Source organism: Misgurnus anguillicaudatus, chromosome 15, assembly GCF_027580225.2.
Source record: "Misgurnus anguillicaudatus chromosome 15, ASM2758022v2, whole genome shotgun sequence".
Lineage (NCBI taxonomy): Eukaryota > Metazoa > Chordata > Actinopteri > Cypriniformes > Cobitidae > Misgurnus > Misgurnus anguillicaudatus.
This window is the reverse complement of record NC_073351.2, coordinates 18,743,642-18,759,882: the sequence shown is the minus strand read 5'-3', so window position 1 is coordinate 18,759,882 and position 16,241 is coordinate 18,743,642. Positions and strand designations below refer to the sequence as shown.

Here is a 16,241-nt window from a genome sequence, read left to right as displayed (position 1 = left end):
AGCAGATTATAACTGGTGTATTTTATGTCATAGAACAAAACGTGAAAATATTTAGAGGTTTTGTTAACCACAGACCTTATTTCAGGCGATTTAGCAAAAACCCATTCAAAAAACCCATATCAGGGCGAGGGAACCCGTAGTGCTAAAATGCTACCTCACTTCCGCGTTTTAGCCTACAAAGTGACGCCATTACTTCGGCACTCTATAGTGATCCAAGCATTACGTCGAGTTTGCCGTAAGCTTACCTCATAGCCATCATAAGCCAGGTTTGCTGACGGAAGGGTAACGTAACCACACGGAAGAGCCAAAAAGTACTATTGAGGAATACAAAAACGCAAAAGCAGCAGTAGTAACAACAACAGAAAACAGTTTTGTTAGATAAATGGCCTTGGGCAAAAGTCTTTATAACTGCAATCACATAAGTTAGTGGAAACAGTGTCAGGCTTTCCCAGATGGAGACAATATAGTGAGGTAAAATTTTAGTGCTGTTTAAATGAATGCGTTGTGTTTGTTATTCATTTAAAAATATGAACATAAAGTTATAACTCATGACAAACTGGCAAGAGAGTTAATAACACAGATCTGTCCAAATATGAGGGAAACTATATTCCTTTGTAGGCCTACTGTGTAGCATTATTAGAGTACGTTGGTCTATATAATTTCCTTGTTGATTTTACATTAATACTATGATTTTACATTTGAATAACCATTGTTTCAAAAATCATAAAATAAAATCTCACTCTAGTTATTACTAATACAAGCAACTTTTTATGGTTTTCTATATGCTTGTCTTTCACAGATTATTCATCCAGTGTTTATTCACAAGATTGACCGAAGCTTATTTAGATGACCAAATTATGAACAATGACCCACCCTGAGGCTGTAAGAGTGTGCCTGATAAGAAGAATGCGTACTTGAAGCAGTTATAAGACTTAATATATTCAAGAAGACCAAGCAATCCTTATAGGACTACATGCAAAGCAATGTACTCCAGACCGCACAACTGGACATACAAGTACTTTTTAAAAAGCTCATTATTCTTCTTAACTTAATTATCCATGCTTATTCTTTTTGCTATTGTCTGTTTTATTATTAGTAAACAGTTTTGTTTTAAATTGTTAAAACATCTTTATCTTTTTTCAGATTATATTTTTGTTAAAGATTTTTTATTATCTACATGTCATGTCTGTGTTTATTTCAAGTGCAAACAGTAGAACTGTCACAAATGAATATGACTTTGCACCTGCACTTAATTTAGACATTTTTAAGCATTTTAGGTCAAAATCAGAGTGTAACTTTTACTTTTCATACTAAATGAAATATTCAGCCCCAAATAGCACTTGACTACAGAAGAGTTTTCACTTGTTAACCTGACCGATACAGCAACCATCACACCAAACATTCCAAAACCTGTTTCATTAGATAGAAACAATCAATGAATTTGGGCAACCAGTATCTGATTGAATACTATAGCTAAAAGTGTGTCACAGCTTTGTTCTGATCGGTTGTTTCTGTTTATGTGTTTTGTACGCTGTGTGTTTTGTCATTGGTTTGTTTTGACAGGTGGCCATGCACGTACCAGTCATTGTCTTAAGCCCAGGATACACTGCAAGATTTTTGCTCTCCTATAATATCATTACCTTATCACACTGTGTGACATGGATCATTTAAACTTGGGTACGACAAGCATGTAGACTGTATAATGATGACACCTATTGAATCATAGGTTGTGACGACTGTGACTCCAGTTAAGTGCAATGTCACCAGCATGTGCTAGTGTTAAACAAATACTGGTACGCTCATCGACATAGGACCACCGAAGAGCCATGATCACAGAAATTGCCACAAATGTTTCACGATGGTAATCTTTCGTTTGGGACCTCCAAAAATCATGCAGCGTATCCCAGGCTATATCCTCCCCTCCGTCTAGTCATCATCTCATTAATTATGAGATGCGCTGTCAGTGCTTTTTCTTTCTGACTCTTCTCTGTTCTCTCCAGATTGTGCCCTGATGCCATCTGCCCCGTTCTCCCAGCCTCATCTTCCCTCTCTATGCCTAGCTTCACATCGGTTGGCTCTTCTTTGGCTCTCTTCATCCCGTCTGCCTGCCTCGCTGCTCTCCCTGATAACATTTCCTGACTGATGCCTTGCACTCTGACTCTTTCTGCAAGGTGCCATTCTCAGCAGTGACTCAATTTAGTGCCACCCTGCTGCTTGGTGAGTCTCTGCATTCTGGAATTGAGATTTTCATTGCCCATTCAATAAACTGTTTTGTGCCTACAGTTGAGTCTGTGACTTTTTTTTGACCAAGTGATGTAAGGTCTCAACTTTATACCTTTTAATATTGATTTCTAGTTACACAGTTGTCTTTATGATGGGCCTAGCATTTTTTAGAGAGTCTGTATTTCTGTTCCCTATGTCAATACTACCCATTACAATGTTTTTGGTTGAAAACAATTATAGGCCTTTGTTGCCAATGTTTGTTGTTTATGGGTTTTATTAATAATCAAATATTAAATAAGATTCATTTATAACTGAGCAAAAAAATTAATCCTTTTGGAGTTTATATTCCATTATAATTTGCCTAATTCTTACTAGAGTACATGTAATAAAGTTCTGTTTTCTTTGTCATTTATGTTTTTACTACAGTACATTCTGATTGTATGAAGTTATAGACTTAACAGTTTACAGGCTGTGATGTGCATTAGGCCTACATATACTAACATTCCTAGGTCATCCATTTCCCAGGGCAGCACAATAAACTTTACCATTTATGTGTTGCAGGCATTGCACTTCTGAGGTCATCACCATCTTTCTTCAGCCAACCAAAATGATTCTCACCAACCACCCCAGCTCTGCTAAGCTTGATGTTGGAGGTCTGCTGTTTTTGAAGCAGGGGACCACTGTCCATTAAAGGCTTCATAAACCATTTAACAAAATCACATAAGATAGGGTAGTTCATACTCCATGCGATGTGCCATACAACGGAAGGGCCATGTTCCTTATCACATCTGGATACTGCAAAGCTCCTGTCTCCTCAACAATTAACGAACTAATCAATTATTAAATGAAGAAATGCTATGTAAAAGCAAAGATATTTCTTCCTGTGGAATTTGAGTCTTAAATTTAGTAATTACTGTTTTATGGCATAAATAAAAGTTAAATATTATATTATTTTAAAAGCATCATGTATCTTTTTTCATTCCTAATGTATTCTACTAGTAGTGTGTCAGGCTCAGGCACTTTAACCCTTATGAAAAAAGCCAAGGAAAATAGAGAGCATCATATCAAAACAACTGTTTATTTGCACATGCAACATTAAACTATGGTATACATCTCTGTTTTCATTACAATATTGAAAAGGGTGAGTATTTGGAGTCTACAGTACTGCTTGCTCCATCTCCAGCAAAGATAAAAACGTCCTAAGAAAAGGACTCATTCACATAGTATTCCTCTTTTTACAACCGCGACACATTTTGCACAGACAACACAGCATCTGGAGGACGTATATGATCCTCACCAGTGTTATTTATTGTTTTTTCCTGTGTGTGTCTAATGATAATAAAAAAAATTATAATTGATCAATTATACTTTGAAGGATAAAGCAAAACTACTATATTTACTATAAAGCTATCTAAACCAATAGCAGCTTCATAAGACTTAAGGTGGTTATCAAGGGACTAACAAACAAATATAATGCATATGGGTTGACCTGTGAAAACATAATGTCCTGTTTTCATTTGTCAGTTACCAGTTAGGCTTTAGAAACATGATAAAGTTATTTGAAAATATAGTTTGGAGAAATGTGTGAAAGTGGTCATGAATTTCAAGGGTTGAATGATTATAGTTAACTGTTTAAAAATATGTAGTTGTAGCCTACTAATGCTTTTATAAAATGCTCAAAATATATTTTAGATTACATCCTGTGATATCCAAGCCTTCTTTGTTTCTGTGTTTTCAAAGCTCCACACCAGGTGGTGGTAAAGAAAACAGTGTAGGTACGCGTTAACACGTGATTTACGTGTTAACACGCACTTACGCGTTAACACGTAGTGCGTGTTAACACGTATTTTTAACATGTTTTTTCCCTGTTGGCCTTCCATAGCGCCACGCCCTATTGAGTGAAAACGAAACTGCACGCGTCATGTCTTTTAAGGTGGAACCAAAAGTTTTGTGGTCTCTCTGACCCGCCAATTCGCACAAGACGTCTGACCGATACAGACACGCTACCTCTTTTGGCTGAACTTAAAGTTAGTACATTTGATATAGAAAATAAGTATAGTTTGACTCCATTTGCTTTGTTATGGAGGATAAATGTATTTATTGTTTATTTATATTCTAGGCTTGCAGGTTCTCAAACGAGAAAAAAGCAGCATGGCCATACCTATTGTAGACTTCAGTGCCTATGAACTTAAAAATACACATGTATCAGACGACAAATTAGAAAAGCTTGGGAAAGAACTGAGAGCGGCATTTACCGATGTGGGATTTGTTTACCTAAAGAACACAGGCATACATCAAGAAGAGGTTCGTAATTATTATTGCCTTCGTTATTTCTTCGGATATTCTGATGTATACAGACGAGCTATTTTTTTTCATCACCGTCTCTTCTGTTTAATAGGTGGACAAAGTCATGAGTGTTTCCAAAAAGTTCTTCAGTTTGCCTGAAAATATGAAGGCACCGTTCAGCAGGGGCAATTTCTCCTGTGATGTGAATCACGGCTGGGTTTCACTAGAAACTGAAAGGCATGCAAATAAATATTCAATAGTCTCCTCATTTATTAACAAATTCACAAATGATTTTTCTGTTATTTTTTCTTTTCTTGTCATGTCACAGCCTGAATCCTCAGCGTCCCGGTGATTTGAAGGAGGCATTTAATATAACATCACTGAGGGCAGATATTGTAAATATTTTTTTTGTTACTTTACTCTTTCGTGTAGAGGTCCTACTTTCCCCCCTTTAAAGTCTTCTAATTAAAAAACATTATTATTATAACGCATTATTTTTCACATATTTTAGATTAATACTACGGCTGTTTTTCCTATCTGCTTTGTTATTTTAAGACTGGGCTTTTTTTCTACAAGAGCTTCACTATGGCCTACTCATAAGAAGTAGCGATTGTCTTTTTCTCCCGTGGTGACGTGTATCCGAGTAAAACCGGCTTCTGAAATTAAAGGCGCAAAAGAGGATGTTTCCGCCGACTGAGAATCCAAAGACCGTTACTGGGTTTTTAAATAAGCGCATGCGTAAGAACAGCCTTCCTCCTTCACAGCTCATTTCAAGGGAACGCCTTCCAAAACTCCTGCACGAGTATTTGAACACGAGTGTTTGTTTACCACCGGCATATGCTGTGTCGCGTCAGTGGATTCATTATGTGAAAAGATATGATAATAAACACATAAGACGTAAAGTTAGATCAGTCGACGCTACCTACTCCCATTTCAACTAACATGTAGCAGACTGGTCACTTACAACTACAGTACAAGAACAACGTCGATATACCTGAATAACAGTACAACAATAATTACTCCACAAAGAAAGAATAATCACTGTTACCTGTCGAAGAGAATTTTTGCGACCTGCGCGTCTGTCTTGACACCTCTCTGTTCCTTCATTGCTCTCCAGCGTTGAAATGTTTCTCCAATAACGACGCTGGTTTGTTTACATTATTCTGACAATTTTCTCCTCTTCTCAGCGACTTAAAAACTCTCTTTTGCGTCCTCCTTCGGGTTTCTTCTCTTCCATGGTGCAAATTCGAGGAGGAAAGCAGGAGCGAAAATGAAAACAAACCGAAACTTAAGACGGAGTTTCATGCGCTATGCGCATGCGTCACTCGTGTAAAGATACTGGAGCGTGAACGTCTCTCACAAGGAACGTAATGGTAGTGATTGACAAGCCAGAGGGCCAATGATGATTGCGATGATTGCGTAAACGATTGGCTGATGTTTTTAAGGCCCTACCTTATGCACAGATGACATATATTAATTTTATTACTTTCAGTGGCCCTAATAAATAGTCTTTTATCATTTAGTAAAGACAGTTTCAAGTAATATTGCAAAAATGTATTAAACAAACATCCTCTTTTCCACCTTTAAATAGGGCAGGGCTGGACTTGAATTTGTTAATCGAGAACTAATAGAGGGTATGCATTGACGTCACTTTTCCGCGTGACCACGCGAGAGCTCGCCCTGTTGAGTGGCAAAACGTGCAACAAAATGGCTGGTTTTCATGGGGGCTGCTGCGAAAATGGCAGTAGGACTGACTTTTATCAGCTTAAATTAAATTTAGTTGGACTTGATAGCAGAGGAGGACAATACTTAGTTATATTAGTTACATTTCCCAAGCATCTCTGTGCTTTATTAGGGTGTTTAGAAAACTATGTATTCTTTAATGTTGCATATGAAAATTTATTTAGTACCTAATTACATTAAAATGTACTTTTACTTGAGTAACATTTTATCGCACAGCAGCTGTTTCTCATTTAGACGCGTTTCTCTCGTGTTTTCGCTGATTTCACATTGTGCTCAAATGCTGCCGCTCTGTCTTCTGCCACCCACTGGGCGTAACTGCAGCACTTTGCCGAAGGTGACGTCACGTGCATACCCTCTATTGGATCGTTTAAAGTTGGGTCATAGAGACAGAGTGCAGTTATGCAAATTTGGGGGCCACGCCCACGGGGGGGGGCAGTCCGACCGTCTCCATTGACTTTGTGTCGCGAGAGGGCTGCCTCCTTGTCATTTCTGGCTTATAACAAAGACAGAATAATGGCTAAAAGCTGCTGTGTGACAAGATGCACAGCTTACAAGCCAAAAAGCCCAGAGATAGGTTTTTACGGGCTGTCGAGCCGTAAATCTCAGCCTTTAAGGAGAAAAAAGTGCATCGATGACTACGTTTCCCTCTAGTGGGCGCAGTTCTACTAATAGAAGTACTATGAAAAGTTGGCTGTTTCCACTTTTGTGTCTTTAAACGCTGGTTTTTTGGGGTCGACGGCTTGTGGGGACTTGTTTCTGGGTTTTTTGGCTTGTTGGCTGTGCATCCTGTCACCAGAGATGTATAGTAACGAAGTAGAACTACTTCACTACTGTACTTAAGTACTAAAAGTCAGTATCTGTACTCTACTGAAGTATTATTTTTTTCTCCTACTTCTACTTTTACTTCAGTACATTTTTTCTTTGAGTTTAATACTTTTACTCCGATACATTTTTTATGTGCTGCATAGTTACTCGTTACTCTCAAATGTTACGAATCATGGTCACATGGTGGTCTGAACCAATTGGAGATAGTGAAGGGCGACCCCTCCCTCCCTCTCACTCACAAATATGAGCCGGGTTGTGGACAAATGTGAAGCGAAGAGAGAACCAAAGTGTGCGAGAAAGACACAGAGAGAGAGAGAATGCGCAAGAAAGGGCGAGTGTGCGCGAAAGAAGGAAACCTAAATTCAATGAAACACCTTGTACCTTTACCTATTACCATTTTATCGACTAATATTTCATTAATTCTGAATTCTCTATCGCCATATCAGTTAAATTAATCTGAATTATCTGAACATTCATGTCCTTGTACTCCTGCTACAGCCAAAGGAATTGTTAGTGTCCTTTAGCTTAAACATTTGAAATAATATAAACAATATTATATTCAAACTTTTGACTGTTTTCTTTAATAACTACATTACACAATACTTGTACTTTTACTTTCAGTACTTGAGTAGTATATTTTAAAATAAACTACTTGCAATACTTAAGTACAAAACATGTTTAATACTTTAGTACTTCCACTTAAGTGCTGTGCTTAAAGAGCACTTCAACTTCTACGCAAGTCACTTTTTTGATAGAGCACTTGTACTTTTACTCAAGTCTGGGTCGCTAGTACTTTATACATCTCTGCCTGTCACACAGCAGCTTTTGGCCATTGTTCTGTTTTTTTTTTTTGTTGTGGGCCAGGGATGACAAGGAGGCGGCCTCTCGCGGTGCAGGGTCGGTGGAGCCGAATGGATTGTTTCCCCCCGGTGGCGTGGTTTTCGGGTTATGATGCACTGCGCTCTGTCTCTGTCACTAATAGAGAGTATGCATTGACGTCACTTTTCCGCGAAACCACGCCAGAGCTTACCCTGTTGAGTTGCAAACGTTCACCAAGATGGCTGGTTTTCATAACGGCTGATGTGAAAATCCCAGTAAAACTGACTATTATCAGCTTAATTTGAATTTAGTTGGACTTGATAGCAGAGGTGGACAATACTTAGTTACATTTGTTATATTTTCCAAGCATCTGTGCTTTATTAGGGTGTTTGTATTGGGGAAAATTTGACTTCACTACATTGTAAAGCATAGACTAATGGAGTAAAAATTATGATAATAAGCTTTGGAATGTTTTCCAAAGAGAATCACTGATAAAATACAAATACTTGAAAAAAATACTAGAAATACTAGAAAAGTAGAAAGTAAAACCTCTGCTTGATAGTGACTGACCTGTGGTCAGTGGACGTTGGCATGAACAATCTATTTACTATAAAACGAAATCTTAGAATTCTTGTTAAATCTGTTAGTACAGTCTATCGCACAACAGCTTTTTCCCATTCAGACGCGTTTTCCCAGTGTTTCTGCTGATTTCACACTGTACACTAATTCTGCCACTCTGTCTTTTGCCACTCAGTGGGCGTAACCGCAGTCACTTTCGCCGAAGGTGACGTCACATTGCAACCATAAACACCTACGTTTATCTTCAAATGGTGTCTTCGACGACAGTATACTATAAAAATGAAGGTCATCTATTTTGGCATTCCTATTCTGACACTCAACAGCACAACAAGACATTTCTAGTGAGTTATATTGTACGTTTCACTCGTGTCTAATTCTTTTCCATTGTTTTTCTGCCACCACATGCGTGCGTGATGTAACTGTGACGTCGACTCGCAAAAGGTCTATTCATACTGTTGTGATTTATACCGTATCAACAAAAATTTAGAAGTATACCGTTGATAAAATTTTGGGGCATATCGTCCAGCCCTATGTCTGACCATGCCAATGTCCACAGACTACTGGTTGTTTGGCAAGTTGTTACGGTCACTGTTAAGGCCAACTAAATTCAATTTGAGTTGATCATAGTCAGTTTTACTGGCGTTTTCGCTGAGGCCCCTATGAACAGCAGCCATTTTGTTGATTGTTTTGTTGTCCGACAGTGCGAGCTCCGACGTGGTCACGGGGGAGGGGTGACGTTGTTGCATATACCATCTATTGCTAATCCCTGCAATCTTTTCTCGCACCCCACCAGACCCGGTGCTAGACACAAATTCACAGATGGGCATTTCATTTTTTTTTTAGGGGGGTACAAATGAGATCAACCTCACTGCAATGCCCAATATCATTAATTATGAATTTTCATTAATTGGGAAATTTGTGTTTTTGATTAAAGATTATTAGGGCACATGAATTTAAAAAAAATAATGAAGCTCACATATAAATTGTTTGTAAAAAAAACCCACAATATTCCAAAACAAATTACAGTTTTTCCTTTTAATTTCATGGCGACTTTATTATTTCCTTTATTTAGCCAGGAAAATCACATTAAGAGATTTCTATCTCTTCTTCCAGTGAGACCTGGGCCCGTATGTATAAAGCCGCTCAGAGTAAAATTTTAGTCTTAACTGTGTCAAAATTCTAAGAATGACGTCATTTTACTCTTATTCCTAGACTTAAAAATACGTTTGATTTATAAAGCCTGCTAAGTGTTAAGACTAGGTCTCAGCTCCTAAATTATTTAAGAGAGCTGGAGAGGTCTCTTAACCTAGTTAAGAGTAACAAGGGGGCAGCAGAGAGGTGGAGATCGTTCACTTTACAACAAAGAATGTGTTAGAATTACTTTAATTCAAATGTATTTCTATAGTACTTTTGAAAAAAAAAATATTGTTGCATTGTTGTAGAGCAGAAAATGTACAATATATACATGTTAGTAGTATATAGACAGTAGATAGAAATTAATATAACATGAAATATAAAGAGTATAAGGTTTTTATACAATGTATATTATACACAATATAATTACAGTATAAGATGTATATTAGTAAAAAAAACATATTTAAGTGCTAGCACAGTACCAAGAATTTTTATGGGATTAATAAGAGAGCAATTGTATATACTTAAATGGTATATACATTTGAATAAAATACACTGTAAAAAGTTAAAGTTGAATCAAATTATTGATAATGCCTAAAAATGTCATGTTTTTTCAACTTAAATCTTTCAGTTTAAGTGAAATAATTAAAGTTAAAAATGTTTAAATATTAGGTGTTACCAATTGAAGTAAGTTTTTAAGTAGAGACGCTTTTACATTTTAAAGTTTATGATAGGTAAATAAAATACCATAAAAATGTAAATAAAATCTACAATAGCATTATCAACCTCAAAAATTGCGAAGTATATACAAGGTTGCAGTGACATCATTATGTAAAGTGATATTAATAGAGTATAAAACCCTGACCCAAAACATGATGTTAGCAATGTTAGCAGTGAGCAAGCCAAAGAAAGCGACAAAGATGGCAAAAATTAAAACTTTAAGTGGAGAAGTCCAACTTAACTTGATCATTTTGTTCAGGCTTGATCATCAAAGTATTTTTTTATCTAAGTGTTTGCAAACTTTAGTCTTTTTTATAAACAGCTTGTGAGTAAAATCAAAATGATATTATTCATCATCTTCATTTAAAAAAAAATAGTATTACGTTTGTCTATTTCATTAACATGTTGAATCTTAATCAAAATTGTTCAAAATCGTGTAAAATAAATGCATGTACTTATTTGTCATATTGTTAAACATTTCTTTAAGCAAATTAAAATTAAAATATTTAAATACTAATATAATTTGAATGTATGGTGTCACATGCTGCTGTAACTGTTTAACATTGCCGGCTTTCTATTGGCTGATTCAGAGGTTAAGGGCGGCCATTTTGTGTTGAAATCATTGTAGTCCTTAGTTTGCGGCACTTAAGTCAGCACTTAAGAATGAGTCTTACACTTTACTGAAAGTTGCTTTCAGCTTCTTTATAAACGTCTTCTATTCTCAGACTGGTCCTACTCCTTACTAAGAATTTTTTGACACTTAAGTCATAGCTTAAGACTATTCTTCAGAGCATTTCTGAGATGTTTTATACATACGGGCCCTGGTCAAGACGACGGCACATTGAGTTTCATACAAAAAGAATACAATTGGACAACAACACAATTTAAAACAATCACATAATGAAAGATCTAAAACAAGAACGCAAATACAACAAATCAGTTAAAACAATTGCAAGTATCCATTAAAACATTTAGTAAAAGACGTTTAAGACGGTTAACCTTTAACACTGCCAGGTTGTCTTTTCTAGCTCAGACATTTATTATATGCGGCTCTGGGCCCATATGTATAAAACATCTCCGAATTGCTCTTAAGAATAGTCTAAAGCTATGACTTAAGTGTCAAAAAATTCTTAGTAAGGAGTAGGACCAGTCTGAGAGTAGGAGAAATTTATAAAGAAGCTAAAAGCAACTTTCAGTAAAGTGTAAGACTTCTTAAGTGCTGCAAACTGAGAACTACAAGGATTTCAACCTAAAATGGCCGCCCTTAACCTTTGAATCAGCCAATAGAAAGCCGGCAATGTTATACAGTCACAACAGCATGTGACACCATACAATCATGAATCATGAAGACATTACAATTATATTAGTATTTAAATATTTTAATTAAAATTTGCTTCTCAAAATGTTTAACAATATTACAAATAAGTACATGCACTATTTTGATTAAGTTTCAACATGTTAATGAAATATACAAACATAATGCCATTTAAAAAAGATGATGAATCACATGATTTGATTTCACTCACAAGCTGTTTATAAAAAAAGACTAAAGTTTGCAAACACTTAGATAAAAATACTTTGATGATCAAGTTAAGTTGGATTTTACTTAAACACTATTGTAATTTTTACAATTTTTGTCACTTTCACCTTTGGCTTGCTCACTGCTAGCATTGCTAACATTATGTTTTGGGTCAGGGTTTTATACTTTATTAATATTACTTTACATGTAATGGTGTATCTTGTAGATACTTCATAATTTTTGGGTTGATAGTGCTATTGTAGATTTTATTTACATTTTATGGTATTGTATTTAGTTGTCATAAACTGTAAAACGTAAAAGCGGCTCTACTTAAAGGAACAACTTACTTAAACATTTTTAAATTTAACTATTTCACTTAAACTGAGAAAATTTAAGTTGATGAAACATCAAATGCTTAGGCATTATCAATAAGTTGATCCAACTTTAACTTTTTACAGTGTATATTATGCAAAAGTTTGATTTATAAAGCCTCCTAAGTGTTAAGACAAGGGTCAGCTCCTAAATTATTTAAGAGACCTGGAGAGGTCTCCTAACCTAGTTAAGAGTAACAAGAGGGCAGCAGAGAGGTGGAGATCATGGACTTTACAACAAAGAATGTGTTAGAATTACTTTAATTCAAATGCATTTCTATAGCACTTATGACAAATTTCTTGTTGCATTGTTGCAGAGCAGCAAATTTACAGTAAATACATATTAGTAGTATATAGAAAGTCGATAGGAATTAATATAACATTATGAAATATAAAGAGCATGGTGTTTTTTATACAATTTATATTATATTACACAATATAATAAACAGTATAAAATGGATAAAATGTATATTAGTGAAACTTATTCAAGTGCTTACACAGTACCAATATTTTTTTATGGAATTACCAAGACAGCATACTTAAATGGTATATAAATTTGCATAATATACACTGTAAAAAGTTAAAGTTGGATCAAATGCCTAAAAATGTGATGTTTTATTAACTTAAATTTAAGTTAAAAATGTTTAAATATTAGGTGTTACCAATTGAAGTAAGTTTTTTTAAAGTCGCAATGAAATTGAAATAAAAAACTATATATATATATATATATATATATTACACTATGTGGTATTATTAACAAATGACTTATCTGTGAGCTTCATTGTTTTTAAAAAAATTGTGTGTGCTCATAATAGGCTTGTTCGACTTCATGCGGCGCCGCAGGAGTCAACGGCCGGATGACGTCAACGTATCGCGAGACCGAGACGAAATATAATTTCTGGAATCATTCTCGCGGTACTTTGACGTCGTCTGGCTGTCGGTTCTTGCGGCGCCGCATCAAGTCGAGCAAGCCTAATCTTTAATCAAAAATGCAAATCACCTCCCCTCCTCAAAACGATCTCTATTCACTTCCGGTCATATGGTATGGCAGGTGGGTGGGGTCCGGGAGAAAATCGCAGCGATTAGCAACATGACCCAACTTCAAACGATCCAATCAGATCTCGATGGACAAATTCAAATCCAGCCCTGCCTGATTTCATTTCAGAAGCCGTTTCATTCGGATATACGTCACCATGGGGAAAATAAGGCAATTGCTACTTCCGTTTCATGGCGACTTTAAGTAGAGCCGCTTTTACGTTTTACAGTTTATGACAGGTAAATAAAATACCATAAAATGTAAATAAAACTACAATAGCATTATCAACCCCAAAAATGTGAAGTATCTACAAGATTGCAGTTACACCATTACATGTAAAGTGATATTAATAGAGTACCAAAACATGATGTTAGCAGTGAGTTAGCCAAAGGTGAGTGAAATCAAATGATGTGATTCATCATCTTTATTTTTTTAAATAGCATTACGCTAGCTTTAATTTTCTGTCGGTCTTAGTACACGATGTAACTACAGAAGAGTCAGGTTTGAAATAGGAAAAATATCCAAACTTTTTGGTTATTTTTTAGCGCGATGCTAATGGTGTTATCACATTTAATGGATTATGCTAAGCTATGCTAAAAGTGGGAGCACCAGACCTGGAGATCAGCTGAATGGATTCCAAAACAGTAAAAATCAAATGTTTAACTCTAGAGGAGCTGGAATATGAGCATATTTTCAAAAAAAGTGGAGTGTCACTGTAACATATGAAAAACGTATGTATTAGCAAATGTCATTTAAATAAACAAATATTCATCCTTTTTATGAGCTCAAATATTATATTACTGAAAGTTAGTGAGACATTGCATTGAATTATAGGAAAGCATTTGTGATTGGAAACACATTATCTCTTCTGTTGGTTAGAATTGGCCCTCTGAAGGAGTTGAGGATTTTCGAGAAGTCCATACGGCGTTTTATCTGCACTGTAAGGATCTTTCTCTCAGGGTCTTAAGAGTGATGGCTCTTGGATTAGGTCTGGATGCAGATGTCTTCCTCAAAGCCCATAAGCATATTGAATGTAAGTAAAATGATTTGCACTTCCTCTTTGTGATGTAAACACTGCATGTTAAAGGAACAGTTCACCCCCAAAATGAAAATGTATTATTTTAATTGCCTTTTGATTCATTTTATATATTTGTTCACCTTCATCTTTCCAAATCTATATACATTGTGGGTCACAAGTCTGACATTTGGAAGAATGTGTTATATTTTACCATGCAGTTACAATAAATAAAGTTTAAAGCCTTAATAATTTGTGATCCTGATATTAAGCTGGGTTTTCACAGACTGGGTCACATTTTTCTCTCCTTGCTTTAATAAAGCAATGTCACAGGAGGAGTTATTCAATTATATCAATTAATTATATCAATATGGCTGTGCAGCCTTTACCAAAGAAAGTCGTTCCTATAGCATCTGCACATCTGGCTTCCCCACTTGGCAGCCATGTTTTTAGATTTCTCTAAAATGGCTCAACAAGGTCAAAATAGAGAAAATATTTAATCTCACATCAACTGGACCAAAAACTTTGTTCCCTTTCAATACGGTTCACTTCGCATTGCGTCGGAATGCTCGTTCCTGTTATTTCAGGGAACCAGGGTAACGTGAGTAACCTTATCGTTTCTTAAGCTCAAATTGATTTTTTCATTGCTCCAGTCTTGCCCAAATCCCCTATATGCATTTTCAGTATAGGCAAACCTATAAATAGTGCCAGTGAGTTTAGCCTATACATTTTCACTCCGTTTGATCATACAGAATCGAGAATGGACCTAACAGTTGTATAATCAGACTTTGTGTGTGTTTTTAAGCTGATGTGAATCCAACCACTTTGCGGACTTTGTACTACCCTCCAGTAAAGAGTGAATGTGCGAAACAAGATCAGGTGCGCTGTGGTGAACACTCGGACTATGGCAGTATCACTCTTGTCTTCCAAAGTCTAGAGGGTGGACTGCAGGTTAGTGGCCATGTTAAATATAGTAGTCCTCTATCATTAAGGATACATATGAAGTTGTTTTGGTTACTGTATGAATGTTTTCTCCAGGTTCTCAGTCGGACTGGAGAGTACATTTCAGCCCCTCCCATTCATGGAACAGTTTTAATTAACATAGCAGATCTGATGCAAAGATGGACCAGCGACGTTTTTGTGTCCTCTGTAAGTCTCTTCACTGATCTGTTTTGTGGCATTTATTGTAATTGTTTGGTGATGTTTATTTCTCATCTTTGACCCTTAGGTCCACAGGGTCTTGCTGCCCCCTGAAGGCGACTCTAATACACGTCAGTCTATGACATTCTTTGTTCACCCTGATAATGATGCCATTATTACTTGCTGTGATGGGTCGGACAAATATCCTCCTATTAATTCACTTGATTACCTTTTGTCAAGATTCAAGGAGTCATATGGGAAAAAGGTTGATGTGTGATATGTTTAACCCTCATATTATGTTCCAGGTCAATTAGACCGGTTTTGGTCAAAGTTTGGACATGCTGACATGTTTTGAAGTGTACCAAAATAATTTTGTAACGATTTTGAGGTTCACAGGTCAATTTAAATTAAATATATATTTTTAGTGTTTGTTGTTATATTGGGTATTTACTATCCTGAAATTGGGGTAAAAATGCTTCTCACTCTTTTTAGTACTGAAAAAGTCTTTTACAGACACGGATGGTAAAAGTGAGCTATCATTTCTATATACAATGTGTTTGAAATACTACTTAAGTTACTGTTTTCTTCCAGACATTTTGTGACTTTTTCTCATTTAGGGCCATGAACATGCATGCAAAGTAAGGATACACTGATGTTTTGTATGTGTTTTTTTGCACAAATAATGATTTTTGTTACGATTTTGATGTTCGCGGGTCAATTTGACCCATATTTGTTTGTTCCAAGGCAACTGAATAGTGAAGGATCCTACCTTAGATGGTAAATGGTAAATGGACTGCATTTATATAGCGCTTTTATAGACCAATGGACGTC

The 16,241-nt window shown here is 36.0% G+C and overlaps 1 protein-coding gene and 1 long non-coding RNA gene across 2 annotated transcripts; both read left to right on the top strand.

Moving 5' to 3' along the window:
- The first annotated feature begins 890 nt into the window (after positions 1 to 890).
- LOC129424422 (uncharacterized) lies at positions 891 to 3,174 on the top strand. The gene is made up of 3 exons (XR_012357816.1): positions 891 to 1,015; positions 2,001 to 2,217; positions 2,785 to 3,174. It is a non-coding gene; the product is annotated as an uncharacterized lncRNA (long non-coding RNA).
- A 935-nt stretch (positions 3,175 to 4,109) lies between these two features.
- On the top strand, positions 4,110 to 16,180 carry LOC141349719 (uncharacterized). Its single transcript, XM_073853528.1, has 8 exons — positions 4,110 to 4,250; positions 4,343 to 4,527; positions 4,622 to 4,746; positions 4,838 to 4,904; positions 14,135 to 14,288; positions 15,076 to 15,221; positions 15,309 to 15,419; positions 15,499 to 16,180. Exons 2-8 carry the CDS (start codon positions 4,375 to 4,377, stop codon positions 15,685 to 15,687), a joined length of 945 nt encoding a protein of 314 aa, XP_073709629.1. The 5' UTR covers positions 4,110 to 4,250; positions 4,343 to 4,374; the 3' UTR covers positions 15,688 to 16,180.
- Positions 16,181 to 16,241: the final 61 nt, after the last annotated feature.

What these genes read in the sequence shown, in the direction of transcription:
- LOC141349719 (XM_073853528.1), top strand. Translation starts at nt 4,375, where the DNA reads ATGGCCATACCTATTGTAGACTTCAGTGCCTATGAACTTAAAAATACA. An exon ending in CAGGCATACATCAAGAAGAG is followed by an intron (nt 4,528 to 4,621) that starts GTTCGTAATTAT and finishes TCTGTTTAATAG; the next exon opens with GTGGACAAAGTCATGAGTGT. An exon ending in GTTTCACTAGAAACTGAAAG is followed by an intron (nt 4,747 to 4,837) that starts GCATGCAAATAA and finishes GTCATGTCACAG; the next exon opens with CCTGAATCCTCAGCGTCCCG.